Source organism: Podarcis vaucheri (genome assembly GCF_965113315.1).
Source record: "Podarcis vaucheri genome assembly, chromosome: 1".
NCBI lineage: Eukaryota > Metazoa > Chordata > Lepidosauria > Squamata > Lacertidae > Podarcis > Podarcis vaucheri.
In genome coordinates, this window is record NC_138759.1 from 108,668,262 (window position 1) to 108,685,584 (window position 17,323).

Here is a 17,323-nt window from a genome sequence, read left to right on the forward strand (position 1 = left end):
TGTTACAACATGTTTTGGTTTCTAACAAGGATGCCCCAGCATGCCCCGTGTGTCTGGATTATGGTTTCCAACCGGCTTTGTACAGTGTGGCTGCACAGCCCTTATCCCACCCAAAACACAAAGCTGTGATTAAGACAGAAGCACCTCATCCGTGCCAGGGCGTGATCACATTTCTAGTGTGGGTTCAAAACAATCAAATTTCCTGCTGCCTCCCTCTTTGTTTACCGCTTTCTTTGATGTGCTCCTGGTGCTGCTAAAAAAGCCATCTTTGCAAAACCAACACTGGCATTGGCAAATGTGTGAAGATTAACCTTACCATTTTCTGCCTTTCTCGGGAGTTGTCACATCCAGCTCCAGAAAACCAAAATACTAAAATCCTTTCGAAATGGTAAATATGCATACAGGCAAATTCAACCATTAAACCCCTTGGCTCCCCATCTCCACTACATACAGTTCACAATTCCTAAAACAGTGCCGCATCAGCAACAATTCAGAGGGGCCGTGTGAACGACCAAGTCTACGAGCCTCGTATCAAATGCCATTTTTCATAGTATACTGTAATTTGGTGCGCTATTACGACAGTTCTTGCCTACTTTGCTACATTATAAATCATCGCTCTGGTGTTTAAAACAGGGCAGTACGGCACTGCTGGCAGCCCCAGAGTTCAAGAATACTAGTGCTATTACCTTAACAGTTGTGGCTTGTGCCATCAGGTGCCAAGAACCACAACAGGCCTCCCTACAAGCATTCAAAAGAATACTAGAGTGCTCAAACTGTGTGGGGTACAGCTGTGCACACAGGCACAACCACCTCCATGCCACACACACCTACCCGTCCCTCTTGAGTTTTTGCTTTTGAGAGACGGTCAACATGTGCGCAGGGTTCCTGATCATGGGGAGGATTCTGACATTGCTCAACTCCACACAAATACAGCTTGCACCCATGTGCATTCTCTGAATGTCTGAACAGAGGCTTGGCTGCCAGCAATAGTGGTCACAAACGTTGACTGATAAATCAACTCAGAAGGCAGAACAATCGGTATAGTAACCACCATTCAAGAATAGTTTTGTACATGAAGAACTACCAACCCATTTCCGTAAGAAGAGAATCTGTTTCAGTAGTGCTAATTTCAGTGATATGAAAAGTTGTACCAGAGCAAAATGTTTGGAAGAGGAATAATTAAAAAAAAAGAAATCTGTTCACTGGTTGAATGGACATCTTTATCCCATAATAAAATGCTGGCAACCTGGAAAAAATAGTTGGTGGGCTCATGCCTACTTATTGCTCCTTTTTTACAATCAATGTTTGTTTGTGGCAGGACATTAAACATTGTTTTTGTTTCATTAAGCACCTAGTGTTCCAATGGACCCAAGAAAGAATTTTGCCCCATCTTCGCTAATCCTTATTTTCAAACTGCTATGGAAATACAGCATGGCAAAATTCACTTCAACACATGGCCGGAGGCTACAGATGACCAGTTGCCAGATGACAAGGCGGCCAGTGACCCAGAGTGACTTTTCAATCAGCTGTCAAGTGATAAACGGCAACCTGCAACCACCAAAAGTCCATATGACACGTCGTTGAATTATTCTCATCATGATCCTTTCTTCTAAGAGAAGCTGTCCATCTAGCCATCGATTCCTATAACTGCTGATTAGAAGGGCATTTTCCTGTTATTATTGTCTAAATGGAAAGTTTTCCACTTCTAAAAACTGCAGTTTCCTAATGTTAAAATAAGTAACAAAGGTTTGGGGCTGTAAGCTCCTGTGAGCAGCTTTCTGCTAGTGGGATGCTCCAGCTGGCTGAAAAGATCAAGAGTCTTCTCCTGTTCCCCTACACCACACACTGGAAGTTTGCTCCAGATGGTTGGAGGAACCCTCTGAAATAGCATGGAAGGCAATGCTGGGGGCTACAGGGGGAAATAGGCAAATAAATAAATAAAAGTTATCTCCTCTCTCCAGTATAAGCCTCCACTAGAAAAGAGTCTATAAATGTGAGGAGTGTTTCCACTGATGGAAAGGCAACCCAGGATTCAAGGTCAATGAAAGAATATAAAAATCAGTCTAACCCAGGGTTTCCCATACTTGGGTCTCCAGCTGTCTTTGGCCTTCAGTTCCTATCATCCCTGACCACTAGTCCTGCTAGCTAGGGATGATGGAAGTTGTAGTCCAAAATCAGCAGGAGACCCAAGTTTGGGAAACCCTGGTCTAACCAAACACTTTCAAAGTTGTATGTTAAGTTTTTGCAGGCAATTATCCCTGGGAAGCAAATATCAACCCTTACATATACATTTATATACAGTGGCACCTTGGTTTACAACCATAATCCATTCCGGAGGTCCAGTTGTAAACCAAAACAGGTTGTAACCCAAGGCATGCTTTCGCCAATGGGGCCTCAAAAAAAAATGGATTGTAATCCCCCCCAAAGGGGTTGTAATCCAAAAAAAGGGAACGCACTTCCAGGTTTGACGTGGTTGTAATCCAAAACGGTTGTAATCCAAAATGGTTGCAAACCAAGGTACCACTGTACAGTATGAGTTAAGAGAGCTTTGCTACTATGGCTCATACCAGCAATCTCAGGATTGGGCTACTGAAGCTCGCTCTGTGTGGGTCTGCCCTTAAAGCTGCTCCAGAAGCCCCAACTCCGGCAAAATGAAACTGCATTTTACACAGGGTTCCTGAAGACATGCTTTCTGCCTTACTGCCCCGTTCAATCACTGCACCATTTGATTGCTACAATCAGCTGGTAAGACCCTCCCGGGATGTGCCCAAGCCTATGTGAGTGTGGCTGGCAGCAACTGGGGGGGGGCTTTTTGGAGCGGCACCCTTGCTATGGCATCACCTCTCCTTTGAGCTTAGGCATGCGCCAAACCTCCTGGTGTTCCAACGCCTTTTAAAAACGCATTTATTTTTTGAGCTTTAACTTTGATAAAGTTGACCTCCAGCTTTAGGAAGAAAAGGGGATGGAGTAGCAGTTAACCAATGTGCCCAAGTGTGGCGGAAACTTGGGTTTTATATTACACCAGTGTGCTTTTTGCTTGAGGTACTCTTGCTTGAGGCCATATATTACACACACATACAGCGTGATCAGGGGTGAACCATTTCTAAACATACCTAAATCAGGAAGCATGCATTCAAAATGCCACAATTAAAGCAGAGGATCACATACATACAGTGCCTCAGAATCAAGGGTGAGTGAGATGTTGCCCATAAATAACGTGCATTATGCTACAGGAGATTAGCTGGCATGTACAACAAGAGCAAAAACTAGAGCATTTCCCCCAAAAAATAATTAAAAAGCTTCACATGAACATGGATCACCAGCTTGCCATGACTAAACACTTATTTCAACTGTTTAAAAATCACAATGTGATTTTTTTTTTTAAAAAATCACATTTATTAGGCTTTTCCTAATCTAACCCCTTCTTACCATGGCTCCACACAGCCAGTCCTCTCTCTCCCAGCTGCTAAAAAGAGGCAAAATCCAGCTTTATTGAGCAGATTCAACTCATCTCAGGAGGAAACCATAAATACAGTGGTACTTCGGTTTATGAACTTAATCCGTTCCGGAAGTCTGTTCTTAAACCAAAGCTGTTCTTAAACTGAGGCGCACTTTCCCTAATGAGGCCTCCCGCTGCCAGTGCCCCTCCACCGTTCAGCTTCTGTTTGTAGACTGAGGTAAAGTTCACTAACCGGAACACTGCTTCTGGTTTTGCGGAGTTCATATACCGAATAGTTTGTAAACAGGGTTGTTCTTAAATTGAGGTACCACTGTACACCGAAAAGCTCCACAAAGCAAGGAGTTTATCAGTCTTAACTGGAAAAGTTAATCCCACCAGGAAAGCTGATAGGAGCAGAGCCTTACAATTTCTGATATCAAAGCTGCAAATGTGTTAAGCGGGACAAGAGTGCTTCTGTTTCAATTCAGAATCTTGAAAACACCACCACCACCACACAGGTCAAGAAAGCTTGACCACTGCCCTATCCCCAGGACAATTCAATTTTTATTAATTGAGCCAGGACAGATTCCTTGCTCTGCAGCGTGTGAAAATGCCATTCAATGCCAGATTCCGATTTGCTGCATTCAGACCGACTGGTTTTCAAATCTGGCAGCCTAAAGCCCGAAAAGCAAATAAGACGAGACTGACAGGCTATTTATTAGTCACCAATTAAGAGGGTGGTAAAAAGAGAGAAAGAATATACTAGTGAGCTAGGGAATAGAACAGCACCACCTATGCTCGCCTATATCAGGTCTCCGATTTAAACAGCGCAGGCCGAAGGACAGATCATTATTGCCCTTTTGTCTCCATACTGCCCACCAACATTTCCAGCTGAAAATCTCTCCCAAAGCCCCGTCTCAGATTGCTGCTCTGACCATAGATAAGTCAACTGCCTGCCTCCTTTCCTCCCATTACAAATGAATGAATACAGCTCTTCCAGTCTCTATTATATGCCCAGACAACTCCATGGAGGACAGTTGGGATGAACCCAGCAGGCTAAAATTCTAGGGAGGACAGGGGTGTGAACTTACTTCCTTTACACAGTGTGAAGTTAAACTATGGAACTCGCTTCCAAGAGAGCTAGTAACGACCACCCAACTTAGGTGGCTTTTAAAAAGAGGATCAGGCAAATTTAGGGAGGATAAAGCCTCCACTGGCGACTAGCCATGATGGCTACATTCTGCATCCACGGTCAGAAGCAGTGCTGGCAAGCACATGTGGGGAGAGAGAGGGCTGTTGTAAGCATGTCCTGCACACTGGCTCCCCATAAGTACCTGGCTGACCAGTGGAAGAGCAAGATGCTGACCTAGATGGGTCTTTCACCTGATCCAATAAGGCTCTTCTGATGTTGGCAGCTACAGCCCTTTTCCAACAGAAAACGACTTGGCCACTGCACTCCATACTCTGGCAAGACTGGATTGTTGCAATGACTCTACATGGGGGGCTGCCCTTGAAGATGACTCAACATTGACCCAAAATGCAACGGCCAGATTACTGGCTGGGGTTCTATTTTGATCTCGTATAACTCCTGTTTTAGGACAGTAGTTTGGTCCCGATTCCAATGTGTTCATGTTAAGAGTTTAAAGCAGGGTGGATAAAAATCAATGAAAAATCATCAAAAAATCGGATTTTTTAAAATTTAAATCGGATTTTTAAAATAAAATGCTTTTGGTAGAAAAAAAAAATCTTTCTAAACATAGTTTTCTTTTTAAGTTACATTATAGTCCAAAGGCTATTCATAAGGAAATAAGAATTTGTTTTAAGTTTCTCATGTGTGCTAAAACTCAGTCTAAGGTGTTTTTTTTAATGTTTAAGCACATCAGTTAACAAACATGGATACATATGCTATAATGTTTTAGCTAACTAGTTTAAATTGTTATTAAGGAAATGATTATTTTTCTCTTTCCAATAAAGTACAGCAGAAAAGTTGTCCAAATATAAACAGTTAACTTATTAAACCTCACGATAATTTCATTATTATGTATTTCTAATAGTATAATCAAATCAGTAATTTTTGATACAACTGTAAAAACTACTCTGAAAATTTATTATTACAACAATGAAACCTTCATCTGGTTGTACATATTAAGATTATACCAGCAAGGATGAGTCTTTCTGTAAAAAAAGAAAAAGAAAGAAAAGATTTAAATCAAGTCTCACTGACTAGTGATTTAAATTGTGATTTAAGTCGATTTGATTTAAATCAAATCCATCCTGGTTTAAAGCCGAAAATTTCTTAGGCCTCAAATATCTCAAAGATGGCTTTGTTCCCTCTCAAGATCAGCACAGGAGACCATCTTGATAGACAGCGGTGTCCTAAGAAGCTAGGGGTGATGGGCTAAGAGGAAGCATTTTCCACAGCAGCCCGCAAGCTTTGGGACTCCCTCTCCACAGAAGTGTGCCTGTCATCTTCACTATTCAGTACTCCGCAAATGCTGAAGACAAAACTCTTTACCCTGGCTGTTGAAACCCAAGATTTTTAGGACCCACCCTATTCTTGAAATTTTAATTTGTTTTAAACTGTTGTTTTTTAATGTTGTGATTTAAATTGTTGTAACCCACCCAGGGATCCCAGGGTGAAGTGTGGGCACTAACATAAAACTGGTGATGGTGATTTTATGGGAGCACAGAAAACCCACAAAAGAGAACTCTGGTTTTTAAGAGAGCGTCCACTGTAAACTCAGGAGTCAGAGATATTTTGGGGGGGGGGGGGATTCAACACCATACATATAACTAGAAAGGGCGAACAAAATAATGTGAAGTTGGAATTAAGAGAAATATTAGGAGAAAAAGAAGCCATTTTGTCAGGCAAATGGTATATATATATATATATATATATATATATATATATATATATATATATATATATTAATAATTATAATGGTAATAATAATAATAATAATAATAATAATAATAATGTAAATTGACTTCAGTTGAATAATTCATACAGACCACAGAAGTGAACTCTTCTTGGTGCAGAATTTCGCACTTATTTTGGTTTGCTTTTAAGATACACAAAGCCCCAGCAAAGGGTTGGGGAAGTCATAGCGGCACCCTAAAATTCCCCCACTGCCCCCAACTTCTGGACATGTTAGCAAGAGTCCAACAACAACTTGGGGGGTAGCAATCTCACAATCCCTAGTATGAGTTAATTTGTACAATGTCAACTGTGATGATTTGGTAACCAAAGAGCTAATTATAACCATAGCAGGTCAGTTAAGACTTTAAGCTATGGAAAAGTAAACCCTGGTTCGTTGTTAGCTTCTGAACCATGGCTTCTCAGGGGGAAACAAACCACCATTCAGGTGTCCTGTTTGTGCCAGGGCAGGAGTGAAGCAGGAGCAATCGAGCCGTGTGAACAGGCACACTACTCATTCATGGTCAACCATTGTTAAGCCACAACCCCTGGCTTATCGTTATGTGCAAACATGGCCACTGAAACTCCCATTTAAGTTTGGGGCTCACGTTTAGGTTCTGTAACTTGGTTGCTCTCTGCCAGACAAGACACGCATTAAAGACACTGGAGAAAACCAGCCCTTCCAAAATGCAGTTGATTCTCATGGTCTGAGGAAGCCTGATTAACACTTAACCAGCCAACATAGCGTAGTCCCACCCAAATCAGTCAACACAGAGATAAGCAGCACAGACAAAAATGACAGTCTTGTGCTAATTCAGGGGCTGATTCAGCCCTTTCTAACCTGAAGCTGCCTGGGGGCAGTGGTTGGAGGGAGAGAAAGCAATACAGTGGTACCTCTGGTTAAGTACTTAATTTGTTCCGGAGGTCCGTTCTTAACCTGAAACTGTTCTTAACCTGAAGCACCATTTTAGCTAATGGGGCCTCCTGCTGCCGCCGTGCCACCGGAGCACGATTTCCGTTCTCATCCTGAAGCAAAGTTCTTAACCTGAAGCACTATTTCTGGGTTAGCAGAGTCTGTAACCTGAAGCGTATGTAACTGTATTCAACTTGGCACATTCAAGGGATACAGAGCCACTGCTTCCCAAGGGGGATCTGTACAAACATAGCAGCTACAGCAGGCACTTAAATTGCTGCCAGGGAGAAGTAGCTGTATTCATGGAGACATCAGGCCAGACATTGCTTCCTTCATGCACCTTTGTCCCCTGGGCAACTCTGGGCAAGGCAGGTTACAAACTCCCCTGCCTAGAGGGAAACAAACAAACAACAAGCAAAACCACCCTCGTCCAAGGCGCAAGTCACAGATACCACCACTTTGCGATGAAAGCAGGAGTACAAATGGATTCAGAAAGGCTTTGCCACTTCTCCCAAAAAAATCATTTAGATAGGGAAAAGTTTCAGATTATTTGAAATGTATATGTGATGAGCAAACAACGCTAGTGGGATTTCAAGAAGCTCTGTGAATGTTTGAGGAATATTGTGTTGAAGAAAAATAAGAGGGTGAAGGTATATAAAATGCAATATAAAAATTAGGAAATGTGTAATTAAAAAATTGAATAATGGATGATTGTTAGAGAGGCTGAAGGAAGTCCAAAAGAGAAAATATGTGATAAATTTAGATTGGATATTATAAATGTATACTGGAAAATTAATAAAAATTATTTATATATATAAAAAATCATTTAGATAATTGTTTAGAGATGGGGAGGGGGGGGGTCAAAGTAACTTATGAGACGCCATCCTTCAAAACGCTTCCCATAAGCTTTGCAACAAGGACTGAGTCAGCAAGCGATCTGTCTGACATCACCTTCTCTAAACGCCTGGGACCTCAAAAGCCACCAGACATCAGTTTGATAGGGGGAATATGAAGCTGTTAAATACATTTCTGCAAAAGTTCACGCGGAAGAAAACACATGCAGAACTAGGGAGGCACATGCAAACCGACAAAAAAGGGGCTTTTTTATATATCACAGTTTCCATGAGACAACAGATAAGCAATCAAAAAGCAATCTTGCAAACCAATGGTTCACAGGAAATAAGCCTTGATTTGTATTTTAGCCTCATCTGTAAGCTACTTGTCCTGGGTTCCGTCTCTCTCTGTCAAATAAACACCAATGACTACCAAGAAGAAGCGTATATCCCTTGCGTTTAACTTCACTGCAGTTTTATATAATTTAATCAAAGTAGTAGGCCTTGAAGGGATCAATTTCCAAACAGGCCTAAGGGTGATTTTGAAGGTAATCAAGCAATCATCACTGTGCAGGGCAGTGGAGGGTGGGGGCAGATGTTGCACTTGCTCTATCCAACTCACAACCAAATCTTGCAGACAGGTTTCCCATAATCACAAGGAGATCTTTATTGCCCCAAAGATTCTAGTAGGAAGCGGCTTTGTGCTTCCCAAGAGGCAGAGGCAACAAACACGTGCAGAGATAGAATAAAAACAAGGATAGGTTTAATGACCACAGAGGCAGCAACAGAAGATAACGGAATCTGGGCACATATTGGCCTAAGGACTGAGGAAACATGAGGAAGAATTTGGGAGTAGGGTAGGCGGACACAGTGCGTCAGGAATTGGGATGACTTTATCTGGTTGCGTTGAGTGCACACATTTAGTTAGCTGGTATTTCAAATCTGGGATACAATCCTGTTTTTGTTACAATAGCCCCACCCTTTGCACCAAGGTAAGCTAAGGATTTGACAACATTTATATATTGAAATTTGTATACCGCCCTTCATCTGTAAATCTCAGGGCAGTTCATGACATAAAAATACAAGATAAAAACACAAAACACATAATAAAATACAAGGGGGGGGACACAAACCAATAACCCCCTTCCTTTCTCAAACACACGCTTAAAAGGGTATAGGACCCAAAGGCCTGTTTGAGGGGGAATATTTTTGCCTGGTGTAGAATGAAGGCACCAGCCGAACCTCCCTGCGGAGAGCATACCACAAACAGGGAGTTGCTACAGAAAAGGTCCGTTCTCATGTTGCCGCCCTCTGGACCTCTTGCGGGGGGGGGGGGGCGCACACAAAGAAGAAAATGGAAGCTTATGCCATAATAAATATGTTAGGGCCAAATTTAACCAACTGGTCCCACTAGTCGAATCCCATGCACGGATTTCTTCTAATGGAGCAAGCCTTTTCACCTTCTCCTTCTCTCACCTGCCCCTCAAACAGGATCAGGGAAAGGGGGAGAACTCCCAAAACAACGCACAGAAGGAGAAAATTGTTATTTCAGATTCCAGTTATCTTACTGATTGTAAGCTACATGGGATCCATATCCCCAGTAAGCCTCAGAATTGCACATGGAGCGAGTTACATCCGTGGAACACTTGGAGGGAAGGGGAACACTCCTGCGCCTATTGCACTGCAAGTCTTTTCCTCTTTTTCACTGCCACATACACCAGTTTTCAGCTCACATGTATAACTGAGAACGTAAAGAGGGCCTTGCTGGATCAAGCTAAAGGCCCATGTAGTCCAACGTTCTGTTTCCACAATGGTGAAACAAATGACTATGGGAGCCTTCAAACTAGACATGAGTGCAGCAGCAATCTCGCCATTCATGATCAACTGGTATTCTAGCCATCATGACTAGCGAGATTTGTGTGCTCAAAGAATCATACCAGATAAAAATCCTGGGCTGGGAGGCAGCTTGCAGAAAGCTCCCCATTGCTGTGAGTGTGAGGCTTTCCTAAATAGCTCCTCAATGAAAACAACAACAGGGCAGGTCCCTTGATCACCTTGGTAAATGCAACCTCCTCAGACCAGCCTATTGAGAGAGAAAGAGTGTGTGTTACCCACACTCCCCCCCCCAAAAAAAGCATGTATGTTTCATGCCCGCAACCTCTCTTGAATGATGAAAGAAAACCTCTGTTAAGGTTCAGCACGGCACTAGCTCACACACTTTCTAAACAGCCAAACTTTCATCTTACAAGCAGATGACAGCACAAGCAGCTAGCAGCCTTTTGTCTTCTCAATTAAATGGATGCCTCCCAAATCAATGCTTAGGCCATAAAGCCTGCAGTGTCTCAGCAGATGCCACTTACCGTAAGCAAAAGAGAAGGCTTAGATGGTCATATGGGTCCACTTTGAAAACCAACTGTGATATAGCTTTATGTGATTGTCTGTTTTCTGTGCACTTCCTAGGAAGAAGTGAAGACTGCCAAACTCCACCTTTTTACCAACCACATTCTATATGTATCAAGTTACTCCCATAAATTTATAATATGCTATACCCATATAGTGGGAATCTGGGCTAACACAGGATTAGGCTTAGATCGCCTCCATAATTTGTGGGCATCACCAATCTCATTCTTTCACCAAGCCAGAGAATTCAGGGGGTGGGTTATCAGATTACACTGGACAGGCTCTGTTCCAAAGCCCAGAACAAGTAGACAACCCCTCCTCTCTGAAAGTACAAGTTCTGGAAAAATGTGAGTTCTAAAATAAGAAACCTGACTGCAAATCAATCCATCTTGATTGCCATAAAATATACTGGACATGCACACAAAGCCCATGCATAAAACCTTTGACTCCTCTGCACCTTATGAAGGGTGCAGTATACATATTCTGAAAGGGGGTGGCTACCTGTGTAGCCCTCCAGTTGTTGTAGATCAGTTCCCATCACCTCTGACTACTGGCCATGCTAGCTAGGAGTGATGGGAGTCATAGATCACCAACACCTGGGTAGCGGAAGGTTAGTCACCCGTGTTGCAAATTAACAAATGAATTGAGTGTGTAAATAACATACTCCTGGTCCTTGTCTTAAAAAAAAAAAAAATGCCACACACACACACTCCCCGTTTTGAGTTAAGAGACAACCTTTGAGCTCTTTGAAGTGTACTGCAGTCCCACCACAACATACTGAAACTGCGCACAGCTTGCACACATAGCCAAGGCCTTGCTGCTCTTTGTCAGCTACCACTTCCAATGTCCTGGGTGAGTGCTCTAGAATCTTCATAAAGTGGTTTCTGTAAAGGGGAGAGGTGAAGCGGAAACAACACCCATCAACCACCACTAATGTCACAAACAGCCAAAAAGTACCTCTGATATTCCTGCAGCAATGGATGTAACCACAATTTCTCTGTGGCTTTCTGTATCAGGCCCCAAAATGTGATGCCAGCCTGTTCCTAGGCCCAAATTCTCAAATACAACTAGATAACTATCTTGCTGTCTTGTGGAACATCCACCTTCTTTCCAGATACACTCTTCCTTAAAACTTTTGGAGAGCAAGCAAATAGTATTTCTAATAAACCTAAACTGCCGTAGAGTGCTTAAAAAAACAGAACTACTATTTAGGGATGAGATTCATTTACCAACATAGCTCCACGGACTGACCTCTATGGTTTGTTGACAAACACACAGCTAGAAAATCACACATGCGTTCTGCATGGGGAAGGGCATAAATAGATGTTTAGGCCATGACAAAAAGTGGGGAGCAGACTGTCAACAACTCTGACTAGACAAGACTCTCCCACTTATGTCAACATCGGTGCTGCTCTAAGTTAATGAGAGGAAGGTTGGGAAAACAGGGTTAACCTGTGTTACTCAAGGTCAACTACTTGAGATGCACAGAATCAAACTAGGCTATGCCAAGTCCTCCTTCATTATACTTACAGATTATCACTGCTCTTCAAATGTACAGACTTGCAATAAGATGCACATTACCACCAAACATTTATAAAGTTCAGAGCAAAGAAACAACCAATATGGTACTGGCAGAACAGCAGCATATTATATGTTACAAATGAATACATACTGTGGCAGTTTTGTAGAAAGTAATATTTTAAATCAGCATGAGTGCATCTGATGAAGTAGTCAAAATAAAAAAATTCCTTCCAGTAGCACCTTAAAGACCAACTAAGTTAGTTCTTGGTATGAGCTTTCGTGTGCATGCACACTGGTATCTGAAGAAGTGTGCATGCACACGAAAGCTCATACCAAGAACTAACTTAGTTGGTCTTTAAGGTGCTACTGGAAGGAATTTTTTTATTTTGACTATGGCAGACCAACACGGCTACCTATCTGTATCTGATGAAGTAGGCCAGGCTTCCTCAACCTCGGCCCTCCAGATGTTTTGAGACTACAATTCCCATCATCCCTGACCACTGGACCTGCTAGCTAGGGATCATGGGAGTTGTAGGCCAAAACATCTGGAAGGCTGGGGTTGAGGAAGCCTGAAGTAGGCTGCTGCCATGCCCTCAGCTCATGCCACAACATACCAACCAGCAAACAGTTTATATATCAGCAGCAAATATACATTAAATGTAAGCTACAACATGAAAAAGTGAAACCTAAAATCATACATACAAAATAGATATACAATGACTTCTCTCTTTCCCCTCCTCTCCTTCTAGTGAAGGAGGCCGAGTACTCTTTAACAATTAACTGTTAGTTCGTTTGTTGACCAAGGGGGAGGGGGGAATTGTCCACTGTCTCACTTTCACACGCAAAAGTCAAAATTAACTTTGCAGAACTGGACAATGTGAATTCTCTAAATGTGTGGGTTGGCTGTACAGACCAACGCACTGTTTTTCATTTTTGTTTTATTTGAATAAACCAAATAAAGGACTCCCCCACAGAGTAGGCAATTTCATACCTCAACATTTTCCATAGGATTTGGAAAGGGAGCAACTGCCAAACATCCTGTTTGTGGGTTAAGTATTTCTTTCACCAACTGAAACCACGAGCCAAGAGAGTAGTCAGACAAGTAAAAGATGCCAACAAAGAGGCCTATTTTTTATTTTTAAAAAATAAACACAGAACGAGTCTTCCTATGTTCTTCAGAGAACTAAATGAAAGCTTTTAATGTACCCGGTTCTTTAAGGTGTGCAAGTCACCTCCAAAGCAACAAATAAAATCTACAAGGCAACTTAATAAAAAAAAGGTACCCGAGCCTTTGGGCACCTCCCAAACACTTTAGAGGTATAATCAACCAGCAACTTAACAACAAAGACCAGTCCAAACACACACTCAAAAATAAAAATAAAGCAAGGCTCTTGCTTCAAACCAAATTATCCATCTCCCTTCCATTTTTATTTATGACTTTGCCAAGCTGCTCTCTTTCTCTTTTCCTGCAAGAGCAGCAGCTTAAGAGGGAAGGGCTTCTACTTGGCAAGGTAATGAGTAACATCTGTAACCACAGTTGCCCTGTGGGCATCTGAAGATGAATCCCACATTCCTGCCTTTGATGCTGCTGGAAGACTATAGCCAGGAAAGGAGGGAGGGAGCCAAGGAAAGTTTACAGATTCTCTTTCCTCCCTGACCCCCTCCTCCTCCTTCTCCTCCCCCTCTCTTCCTGCACCAGAAGAGGCTTGCCTCCCAGAAGTGATTAAAGGATGTGCCCCCTCCCCCCCCACCTCAAATCTCCTCTTAAGTTTCCGCCTCTGGAACCAGAGCTCAGATGTAATATTATTGGCTTTGGGAGCTTTTCTGGAAGGATTCTTAAAGGCGCGTCCGAAACGCCCATTTACAGAGACAGAACAGGAGCAGGCACTGCATGAACCGCACATTATTGTACAGTATTCCGAATCGAGTTCCTGGCTTGGTTTTTAAAAATAAATAAATAAATTCTACGTATATTTATATATATAAAGAAGGGGGGCTCGTGTGTTTTTTTCCAAACAAACGGCGTAAGAAGGAAGGGGGTTGGAAATCGAGATATTTTTTAAAAAATTAAAATAAAATAATAATCGTCTCCAACACAGTTCCAGAGACGCAGTAGGAGGCGGGTTTTGACCCATGCGTGGGGGAGAGAGGGAGGGAAAGGACGCATTTTGGACCCCGAGGAGAGAAGAGGGAGAGGCTGCTGGGTTTGGGGCGGGAGTGAGATCCAAAGGGCGAGCCTCCGCTCAGACAGGCAGCTCCACTCACCTCTTCATAGCGCCGCAGACAAAGGCGAAGAAGCAGGGGGGAGGCGGCGGCGCGGGATCCCCAGGGATCCTAAGGGAGGAGGAGGAGCAGGAGGAACTTCCCGTCCATGGGCTTTTGCTGCTGCAGCGGCTGCTGGTGCTCCGGCTGTAGCTGCAAGGAGGGCTGGTGGCGGCGGCGGCGGCGCAACCCCTTCCCGGAGACCCGCGCTGTAATCACGGCGCTGCGCCCGGCCGCATCTTCCCAGCGCCCGGCCCCCTTTCCGGCGATGCCTGAGCTACCCGCAGCGGCGCCTTTGGGGAGCCCGGAGGAGGAGGAGAAGTTCCCGTCGAGTCGCGACGGGGAAAAGTTGGCAGCGAAGAGCGAGCCAGGCGCAAAGTTCCGAAGAGGCAGCCAGGCGAGCCGAGGCGAGGAGGGGAGGGAGGGAGGAGGAGGAGGGGCTACTCAGCCGGGGATACAGCTGCAGTGAGGGAGGAGGAAGTGGCTGCTCCCTGCTCTGCCAATGGGAGTCTGGAGCTGTAATTAACCAGGCAAGCCAGGCACATCATTTCCTCCCGGCGCAAATCCAGGCGCCAGAGCAGAGACGCCCCGTCTCGCCCCCTGCAGGACCGAGCCGGGAATCACACCCGGCCCCAGCGGGCACGCACGAGACACCAAGACGTGGCACGCCCACAGGGCACACGCAGATGCCCCCACACCTGTCTGGGAGCCACCCGGGTGGCCCGGGCTCGGTTTTTTGGAAAGAAAGAAAAAAATCAAGCAAGCGCATGCAAGCCGCCTCTTATTCAACATCTTTATCAACGACTTGGATGATGGACTCAAGGGCATCCTGATCAAATTTGCAGATGACACCAAACTGGGAGGGGTGGCTAACACCCCAGAGGACAGGATCACACTTCAAAACGACCTTGACAGATTAGAGAACTGGGCAAAAACAAACAAGATGAATTTTAACAGGGAGAAATGTAAAGTATTGCACTTGGGCAAAAAAAATGAAAGGCACAAATACAAGATGGGTGACACCTGGCTTGAGAGCAGTACATGTGAAAAGGATCTAGGAGTCTTGGTTGACCACAAACTTGACATGAGCCAACAGTGTGACGCGGCAGCTAAAAAAGCCAATGCAATTCTGGGCTGCATCAATAGGAGTATAGCATCTAGATCAAGGGAAGTAATAGTGCCACTGTATTCTGCTCTGGTCAGACCTCACCTTGAGTACTGTGTCCAGTTCTGGGCACCACAATTCAAGAAGGACACTGACAAACTGGAACGTGTCCAGAGGAGGGCAACCAAAATGGTCAAAGGCCTGGAAACAATGCCTTATGAGGAACGGCTAAGGGAGCTGGGCATGTTTAGCCTGGAGAAGAGGAGGTTAAGGGGTGATATGATAGCCATGTTCAAATATATAAAAGGATGTCACATAGAGGAGGGAGAAAGGTTGTTTTCTGCTGCTCCGGAGAAGCGGACACGGAGCAATGGATCCAAACTACAAGAAAGAAGATTCCACCTAAACATTAGGAAGAACTTCCTGACAGTAAGAGCTGTTCGACAGTGGAATTTGCTGCCAAGGAGTGTGGTGGAGTCTCCTACTTTGGAGGTCTTTAAGCAGAGGCTTGACAACCATATGTCAGGAGTGCTCTGATGGTGTTTCCTGCTTGGCAGGGGGTTGGACTCGATGGCCCTTGTGGTCTCTTCCAACTCTATGATTCTATGATTCTATGATTCTAAGTTACGATTTTTTTTCTTGCCCTAACGGACCACGCGGCAGCACAGTCTTCACCCATCGCTCTTCCTAGCCGTGTTTTGATCACACACACACGCGCACGCACAAACCTCTTTTTAGCAACTCGAGGGGGAAAGATCGCGCATTCAGGAAGGGTCGGATCCAGGCTGCTAGGCCGTCATCACACCCGTGTCTCACAAGAAACGGATGGGGTGGTTCAGTTGTAAGAGAACAGCACACTGCACATTATCAGAGACTCTTAGTACATCTCAGGGATGAGCTTTGCCACTAAAAATAGACCGCGAGTTCCAATCACATTTTTTTATTTTTTAAAAAAGAAAACCTTTGGCCTGTCTCGCCAACGTAGAAAAAAAAAAGTTTCGTAGGGGGGGGGAGCTTTCTGAGCCTTGTGTATGAGTGGTTTGAATAAGTTGAGGTTATATTTTTCACTGTTTAAACTAGTGAACAAATTGAAGCCTATACTGTTTAATTTAAATACCTGTTCTAATAGGAATTTATCTTAAGGAAAGCTGTAGCTTAGGGGAAGGGGCATAGCACAGCGGTAGACAGAGAGCATCAGGCACGCGGTCCCAGGTTCGCTATTTCACATTTCAGTGTTTCAGATTTACATAATTTTTTAGAAACAACACTGGAAATAGTGAACATTGCTAGCAATTCTTTATTCACTTACCTGGGAGTGAGCCTTGTTGAATTCAGTAGGACTTGCTTCCCGGCTGATGTATAGACTTGTATTGTAACCCTTGAAAGATTTTTACTGCTTCAGTTTGTAACATCAGCAAATTTCTTCAACAAGATATATTCCTATGAGGCATTTTATTATATTTTATTTAAACAATCCCTGCTCCTGAGTTTCCGCTTGTGTGCATAAGGAGTGAAATACGCTGCCCCCGTGGCTCCCTTCCTTCCCAACATTAGCGGGCTGCCTCTCCCTGTTTCTGTCAGCAAAGGGTGCCCTCAGGGCAGGGTGGCAGGAGCTGAAATTCAAAGGTGCTCTGTGGCGTCCATCAGAGGGGTCAGGCCAGACTCACACTGGGAGAGCTGCTTGGGGGATGACAGGAGGTGGCTGTCAAGGTGACTGTCAGGAGCAGGTCAGCAATAACTCAGTGCCCGTGAAGTTAACTTTCTTCAAAGAAACAAAACAGCTTAGGAGGCCAGGCCTAGTGAGCACAGCAACTCTTCCTGGTAAATCTTGCCCCAATTAGGCAGTTGTAAGCACTGAAGTTCCCCACCTTCCCACAGCCCCCTAAGTTTCCTTCTCGCCCTCCCCCCGTCCATTCCTTCCCACACAATCGGA

The 17,323-nt window shown here is 44.0% G+C and overlaps 1 protein-coding gene across 1 annotated transcript in view; it reads right to left on the reverse strand.

Annotated features, from left to right (window-relative positions):
* ACVR1 (activin A receptor type 1) overlaps nt 1–14,722 on the reverse strand; it is a 72,606-nt gene extending 57,884 nt beyond the window's left edge. Inside the window, exon 1 of the mRNA XM_082198519.1 lies at nt 14,289–14,722. Coding sequence (XP_082054645.1) covers nt 14,289–14,296 — 8 coding nt within the window. The 5' untranslated portion in view covers nt 14,297–14,722. The remainder of the gene's footprint in view (nt 1–14,288) is intronic.
* Nucleotides 14,723–17,323: the final 2,601 nt, after the last annotated feature.